The sequence below is a fragment of the Halyomorpha halys genome, unplaced genomic scaffold, assembly GCF_000696795.3.
Source record: "Halyomorpha halys isolate HHAL.00 unplaced genomic scaffold, Hhal_1.1 Scaffold203.1, whole genome shotgun sequence".
Taxonomy (NCBI): domain Eukaryota; kingdom Metazoa; phylum Arthropoda; class Insecta; order Hemiptera; family Pentatomidae; genus Halyomorpha; species Halyomorpha halys.
The window spans coordinates 273,540-282,552 of NW_027108332.1; the positions used below are offsets into that span (position 1 = coordinate 273,540).

General features: G+C 30.5%; 1 protein-coding gene across 10 annotated transcripts in view; it reads right to left on the reverse strand.

Moving 5' to 3' along the window:
- The window catches only part of NfI (Nuclear factor I), a 351,941-nt gene that overhangs the window by 62,091 nt on the left and 280,837 nt on the right, over positions 1-9,013 (reverse strand). For all 10 annotated transcript variants that reach the window (XM_014418607.2, XM_014418604.2, XM_014418609.3 and 7 more), the window contains exon 3: positions 6,534-6,725. In XM_014418607.2, the coding sequence (XP_014274093.1) occupies positions 6,534-6,725 (192 nt within the window). The remainder of the gene's footprint in view (positions 1-6,533; positions 6,726-9,013) is intronic.

The following is a 9,013-nucleotide window of genomic DNA, read 5'->3' on the forward strand; positions in this document are numbered from 1 at the left end:
CTTAAGGATTTTACGAAGAATTTTGGATTGTAAGGATTGGATACGAGAGGAATTCGAAGGTTTGGTGGATCCCCAAAGCTCAACTCCGTATGTCCTATATATTAATATTTTAATAATATACTCATTCTAATGTATTGATATATATGAAGAATAGAATCATGGAAAGAAAATTATTAATAATCTCTCAAGTTTAGTTTCATTTATAATAGATTTGATTTTATATAAATATTGATCACACCAAGCAATAATGGAGCTTTTAGTACATCATTTTAATTTTATTAATTTGAATTTTTTTTTTACTCACTTTATAAAAAATATGTAAGAATGGTCCAATGCAATAAATTGGCCAAGAAAAGCAGATTTTAAAAAACAATTTTTTTGTGTTTATTTTTTTTGGAGTGGGAAGAGTTGTGAACTTTATCCATATGCCAGTGTACTTGACTCGTGGGACAGAATGTCACAAGCCCTTGGAAAAAATGTCGGCAAAGTTCAGCAATCTGTCGGCGAGTAGAGATCCCTCATCTGACCCCACAAAGTAAAAAAAAAATCGTGTAAAACTATTTTAAATAATTCTAGAGAAATATTGATCGAAATTCGGCCTGAAATAGTCTCAGATCAGGATTTATTTGTATGCATTTATTTAATGAAAAATTTCCAATAACATGCAAGATGCCCCCAATTACAGGTAGCAAACTAATACAAAAAGAAAAAAAATCTATTTTCTAATGTTAAAAGATAAATAAAAAATGAAATAAAGTAATATTAAAATATATAAGTTAAAAAAAAGTATATTTATATAATAATAAGATAGAAATAAAATATCTTTGCATCTAATGGGAAAATAAGGCAATATTGATTTTCCCTTATAATCTACACTGGAATTCCATCAAGTCAACAATAAAAAATCTTTAAAAGCTTTCCCATTTTCGGATTGTATAGTCTGCCCTGCTTATGGAATAAACAAATTTAAAATGTTCTGAAAAACTCGAAACTATTTCATTTCCTCCTGTCAATAATTTTTTTTTTTCAGTTGTTTTGAGGCTGATTTATTTATTAGTTCTTCTGATAAGCGATAGAAGAGATATAGCACCATATAGTTTAAGCTACGTATACCAAATTTATTGTTATAGGTTGGTTCGATATATTTAATTTTTTTTGTAACGTTTTTATATATATTATTTCTTTGCAAAATAAATTATTATCCATAAATTTTAAGATAATTCTATAAAAATAAAATATTTTAGGTGGTAAAGTACCTCGATCTCAAGATTTTCTGTTTTTTTATTGCGGTCCGTTATTGTTCTTAAGTTCATTAATTTTGGCAATCGGTTCCAATATTTATACTTTCGTCAGAATCCATCGCCTCTCAGAGTCGAAAAAGGGATCTATAATACCATAGTATATATATATATATATATGAACATGAATATCACACGTCAGTGTTGAAATACTAAAAATTATAGTACTAGTGTATTTTATCGTAATAATCCTTACAATGACTCAAAGACGCCTGCCTTGGCAACGAAATGAAAGATATGGAAGAAAAATGTGTTTTTTTAACAGTCCACACACTTGTTTACTGCACGGCCGTACATTGTAATATTTTGGAGGCTGGGTGAGGGAGAGGGCCCCTCGATAACACAAATAGATGTAGAGGGCCGGAAGGAAGACAGCTAGGAAAGAGGGCTGTTCCCAATCAAGACAGCAGCGCATCCATCCGCTTCGACACATTTAATTATCTGACTAGTGTTAATAAAGTCCTCACCGCCCAACACTAAACCCGATTTATCGCCACCAAATTAGTCCTCTCGCACTATCACCTACTCCGGGTCCACTTCCCACTTAACTGCTTCACTTTATCACCGCTCGATTAACTGCAATGGCCAATACCCCATCTATCTATCAGCTGATTTAAAATGATTCAGAAATCAGTAAGAAGCGTTGGTAGATAATAATTTGTATGTTTAATGTGAGGTAGTAGAGATTATTCGTATAAAGAGAGTAAAGTTGTAACACTTCCTAAATTTTTTATTTATTTTTTTTTATTAATATTTACAACTGTATAAAAAATACAACAAGTAAATTTGATCATAATGGTATAATGATGAAGAGAAACTACCCAGTAGTAGAACTCTAAAAACATTTTACAATATAAAATCACGAGGCCATCTTCTTTTCAGGCGCCTCGGAGGATTGCCAGGTATGGAAGAGGAAGCAAGGTTAGAAACTAGTGGGTTTGAGTGGTTAGGGAGTTTATAATGGAAGGAGTGAAATCTGGTTCCTGCTAGATCGGTTACATAGGGAACATTAAGGTCTTTATGTATGATTTTATTGGTGACAAAGTAAGCAGCCTTAAGGATTTTACGAAGAATTTTGGATTGTAAGGATTGGATACGAGAGGAATTCGAAGGTTTGGTGGATCCCCAAAGCTCAACTCCGTATGTCCAGATGGGCCTTATTATTGTCATGTAGATCAGTCTTTTGTAATGAGTTGGAAGTTTAGACCGTTTGTCTAGTAAGTGCTGTAATAGTCTGAATCTGCGTGCAGTTCCAGTCTTTTCAGCCTTGTGCGAGGATTCCAGGTTAGTCGTTTGTCAAGATGTCTTCCTAAATTTAACCCGATTTCAGAAAAAGTCTTACAGGGGGAGACTATGAAGTGGAAAGACCGATTTTAATCAAACGTCTGTGCGTTGGTACGAGGTTGACTAATATTAGACACATGTTCAAGGTTGTCAATGCACCTTAATTGCCAAGAAACAATTCATTTTTTTACCAATAATTTCTATATTATAATATATATCCAAGTTTTGTGTAGACTGGTGCACTCGTGTAATGATTATTGCAATCTATTTATTAAAAAAAAAAAAAAAAATGAAAGACCTGGGAAGGCAAAAAATTCAAACAATTTTTTCTTTCCTGTTGCTAGAAAAATTCGTATTTTAATGTTTCTTGACTTGTGAATAACGAATAACAAATTCATTTTCTAAAACAATATATAAACAGTGTTTATAACGGCAGAAAATAAACACATTCTATAAAGTGGTATAAAGGTCGGTCGATTTTATCGCAAACGTTGCTGTGACCTCCGAGGAATCTATCCCCGCTTTAAATATGCAATTTGAGCTTCCAACAACTTTTCGTTTTTGAGCTAGGCTGTTCACACATAGATCATTTTGCGATACTTGGTTAATTGAGGGACCTTTCATTAATAGAGGGAATTTACTTCGAAAATTCGAATTAGAAAGTTTGTACGATCGCAATATTTCCCCTTTAGAATATATTCCATATATAGATAAGTTAAAATAAAATAATAATATGCTATATTTGTAAAATGATAATATTTTATATTATTTAAGCATAGAAAGTTGTATCATATTTTTAATTTAATTATTTTCTTTATTAGCCTTTCTAGTCTGCTGTCTTCTAATTCGGATGTTTTTTTTTTGTAATTATAAAGCAGACTAATATTTGGGTGCTATATGTCCTTATTTATTTAAGATTTTTTCTAATTATTGAAACGAATAATCACATCTAGTTAAAGAGTTTATATTTTAAAATTCTATTATTTGTGTGTAAATAAACTGTTTTAAATCTTGTCAATAACTACAGCGGTGGTATTTTTCATTTAGTACTGTACAAGTACACATTTATAAAGATACTATGCCCTTGGATTATTCAATTAACAAACACAATTTCAATTTTTATGCGATCTATAACCATTACTATAAGTTGTTACTTTGTGGATATTTACGTTGTCTCATTTCGCCAATCTTTATTTTGTTTCTTTTTAAGGTACAAATTGTGTGCAAGAGTAGTATGGCTTGCATAATTTTAATTTTCTTTAACTTAGTTGTAAACCTATTTTGCTATTATTTAACTCATTTATTTCAAATGTTCATATATTATTAATATTTTTAAGTTTTTTATTCATTCATTTACTGTGTATATATGGTATGATTGAATACTCATTGGTCTTATGTGTGGCAGATTGTACTATTTCAATAAAAAATATTTAAAAAAAAAAAAGTAGTCACAACAGTTTAAATGGAATGTAAATGCCAACACAAGTCCAACGTCAATCATATTTGCTTGTGAGGAACACACAAGCATGTGGATACCAACGTGTGTTACTTTCTTTGTCTACCAAGCATTTGTAGGCATTTGGGATTTGGTGCAAGTTGGAAACATGTGGATCCTACTTATGATTCTATTCATTTAAAACGAAAATTACCGGAAATTATAATTAATACAGTCGCCATGTAAAATTTAATTTGAATCAAATCAAGAAAAAAAAATCAATGGAAAATATCTGAAATATACAATCTTATAAGATCATGGAAATTTTTAAGTTTTTATTTATTTTATAGAATTGTTTTAACATTATAAATCAATATAAAACAATCAACAAATGTGTTGCTTATGTTTAATTGATTGCACGAACTTTGAGATAACTCTTAAACCCATACAACAGCTAAAAAACTATATAGACGATATTAGAATAATTAAATTAATTATTCCATAGTAAAAATATTTACGGGGCACTTTCCGCCTTGTGGGCACCCCTATACTGTACAATCTAGATGTCAGCTACAACAAGGGTATATACATTATTCTGCTCAATAAATCTTTACTGCGTAACTTTTATTAATTATATACAGTAATTCAAGTTTTAGTTTTATTTATGAATACTTTCAGTGTTGTTAGTTTATTTATTTATTAATTTTTTTTTCATATTTTATACACAATATGCTTAAACCTATTAACCTAAATAGGCACTTGCCTCATATAATAATTTCTTCGTCGAAAAACTTTTAGGAAAAGAAGGTTTGAAGAAATCAAATCCCGCTTCTACAAAAAACGTCTTTAATTAAGCCCAACATGTGCTTCATGGACCTTGATAAAGGCGAAGAAGAAAAACCTCTAGGCTGAAGTAGCTTCATCAACCTACGTCAGCTACAGGATTTTATTTCCAGATATTTCCAATTTCTTTCATTAATTTTCCGATTTTATGAAATTAACTTTTTTTAAAATGCTGAGGTAAAGAAAACATCCAATTAGAACGTATTACTATTCTATATATTTTGTACATGTACAACGTTTCGGTATTTACCCAAAACTCATGTACTATTGTATCCTCGTATTTGTAAATTTTATCAATTTCCATTGTGAAATTTCGACATTTATTTTAAAATTTTGTTTACATCTACATTATTTTAATAAATTTCTTTTTTTTTTTTTTTTTTTGTAGCACAGAAAAAGTATTACCTCATTGGACATATCAATTTACCTAACACGCAGTTTTTTTTCACCTCCTTATTGATATATCTAAATTTAATCCGTTTTGCAATTCAAGTTAATAATTATGATTTTTTTACAATTGGACAATTTTATTTCTGAATATTTTCCCTGATTTTTATTATAATTATTATATCCCCATGATGTGTATTTAAATGTTTTGTATCTGTTTTATAGTTTATTGCTTTGTTAATATTTTAGTTATATAAATTTCTTCTACTTTTAGTGTTTTTATTTTTTATGTCAGGTTTTTGGAGTTTATAGTTTAACGTTATGATGTAGTTAGCTAGTGCAGTGCAATTTATATTTGTTGACGTTTTTATAGTTTGTGATGTGTTGTTTGATCCTAGTTTCCAGTTTTTTTGACCTCTATCCAATATATATTTCATTATTTTCACAATCATGCCTTAACTTTTCCATTTTGTCTTTGATGTTAGATAGTTGGTGTTGTAACTAATTGTTAGTGTATAAGCCAGTTTTAATATTTGTATGATCATATTCTAGTATAGTATCAGTATATATTGATTTTATCAGTCAGGTCTACTATGTACTGTGGCTTAAAAAAATTACTATTGTCATTATTCAATATTTTGCCTTTTCCTTTCTCAATAATATCAGTATCTGGAACCTTTTTGTTTACTTCCCTGTAAAATTCAGTGATTTTTTTCTGATTTGATGTTTTGTTGTTATTTTACTTTGCTTTGTTAGTCTGACTGTTTCAAGTTTTTATTTCTCTCACTGTTATGATTACTGTTTATATTGTTGTACCATATTCTATTGATTAATCTTTTAGGGTAAAACGTTTCTATTAAAATATTGTATACTTCTGTCTTAACTTTTTTCATATACATGTTGTCTGTCAAGTTGATTGCTCAATTTATAAATTTTTTAGCTATGTCCATTTTTTTATAATTTGGGCAATTTAATTAACTATGGGGAGTGACAACGGAAGAAATTTTTAAGAAATGATAGTCAAGTTTTCTTAGTAGAGAAAAATTAAATGAATCTTCGCTCAAAATATACTAAAATTAAATTAAATCAATGCATATAAATAATACTTTTAAACTTTCAATTTTATATTAATACAAATTATATTTAGAAGAGAGATTTAATTTTATTAATTGTCTTCCTTAGTTTAGTAGCTAATTAGTGCACGCAAACTCCTTAACCAATTTTTTTTTATATCATAAATTTATATACCAACATATAGAAACTAAATAAACATCCCCTATACACACCTTGTCTGCCTGCCGTAAGCAGTCTATTCTTCGCATCTTTCCTTTCTGATCAGGGTTGGAGAGTACACACATGGCTGGTTTCTTCCCCGTGATGCTGAGTACGAAGTCTTCTCTGCATTCTTGGGTTATGTCTTTTCTTAGTTTACCAAGAAGTCTAGAGGCCCACTTCTGTTTCACTTCCACTTTCTCGTTCTGAAATTTAAATAAAAATTAAATCAGCAAAATATAAGACTCTATGCCATTAGCTAGGTATAATTATATAATAGGGAAAAGTCAATTATGATTTACATGTTATTGCTATTGTCATTTTGAGATTTTATAAGAAAATAGTAAATTAATCACACAGAATAATCAGCTGTTTGGTCGAATTGAATTAGAAATAGGTAATTTTTTCATCATCATCACACTAAACATAATAAAGAAAATGGGAGAACTATCATGACAGTAAAGGGGAGCTTCGTAGTCCTGTTCAACTTGATCAAATCGAACCTACTTTGCAAGGAATTGTAATAGGATCCAATGGTTTTATTTACTGAACTTTATGTTTCAAAACGTCTTATTTCACAAGGTGTTGTTATGATATGTAAGCTTGAGAAAATTCAAGTAAACAGGATAATTTATAAGATTAGACAAGGGAACAAAAAAATGTTTACGAATGCAGTGATGTGGTGATGATGGTGTAGAAGAGGTATTTCCCAATACTACACCTGTTCTTTATAATAAAAATACAATAAAAAACAAAGAAATAAAATGGGTTCAGAATTCGAAAAGATATTAACCTTTCTTGATCAACACTTAAGGAAGTACGTGGTCTGGTAAGAAGAAGCACTCATCATGCTTAAACAACTTAATTTTTACTTCCAACCCAATGAAGGAACAGGTATCCACTTTATAAAGGCTGAGTTCACCATAGTAAAGTATTTTGACTCTAAGGTCGATTCAAGGCTCATAGAAGAGATATAACAGACATTTTCATCGCCGGGTTCAATTCTGAGTTCAGAAGTTAATGAATACAGAACGGAATTAATGTTATATTTAATATTGGTATTTTATTATTTTTAATATATTTTATTTTTCGATTTATTTTATGTTATTTATTTCATTATTATCCATTAGCTTATTTCAATTAATTATATGTCTTATGTATGTATTCTATTAATTTATTTCTAACTCAACACTATTAATTTAGGCCTCAACTAATAACTTAAAACAACTAATTGTTCTAAACTAATAAAAAAATCAATTAACTTATATAAAAGCTATCCTAAACTTTTATAATAAAAAACTACAGGTATTAGTTTAAAAAAAAAAAAATGTTGTTATTAGTTGATTGTTATTAAAACTCACAGTGCGAAATAAATTTACTTACGAATATTACTAACGTACTTATTAAGAAGTTGAATATTCTAGGGGTAAGCTTTACTTGTTCTGGAGTTTCCAGACAATTGCTACCTAGTACCAAGAGTACTTAATAGTGACTCTCTCTTATTGTTCTTGAAGTATATAATGCCGTTATACTAAATAAATACCATATTAAAAATTAATAAAAAACCGTGTTTAGAACGTTGTAAGATAGAAGAGATGGAATGGGATAATTATACTAAGAGTTTAGGGTGGACTGATGAAGAAACTCCCTCTTGTTCGGTAGTGGATCCCATTGATCCTCGACAGCGGGCGTCAAGTCGAAGGAAGGGCTTCGCGGGCGGCTGCCTTTTAGCAAAACATCCTCCCCCGGCTCCTCATTCTAGCCTGAACCGGAAGGGAGGGACATTCCCACTTTCCCTATCCATTTCAAATAACAAAATATCCCTCCCTCAGTTTCTATCTCCTCTTCCCCTTCTTTCAATCCCAGCGTTTGGCAGGTATTTATCGGCTTCTCACTAATTGCCATTAAGAGAATGATGTATTACAGACCGAGTCTTATAACAGATCCACACCGGTGGCAAATCGTTTGACTAATACTGTTGGTCACTGTGAAGGGGTTGTTGGGGTTGGTTCTCACTTTGGCCGTTAAAGGTGTACAGGAACAATTTTTCAGTAATATACTACAATACTTTTTCAATAATAATACTTCCTAACAACATACGATGATGACACATGTATACTGTCTGTAAACAACGACCCAACTAATGCATCACAAACACTACAGGCACATATAACATCTATTGAAGAATGGTGTCAAAACTGGAGAATCGAAATAAATCCTGACAAATCCCACCAGATCACCTTTACTCTCCGTCGTAAACCTCTACCCTCCTGTCCTTCAGTGTCCTTTCTAGATACACCACTAACGCCTGTTGAACAGGTTCGATACTTAGGACTCCATCTTGACAAGAGACTTACTTGGAATCCACACACAGGACTGAAACGACAAGAAACTGATCTGATTCCGATTGCTACAACACTTACTTGACAAACGCTCTAAACTTCCCATTCACTACAAAAAATTAGTATACACTACGATAATCAGACCAATTTGG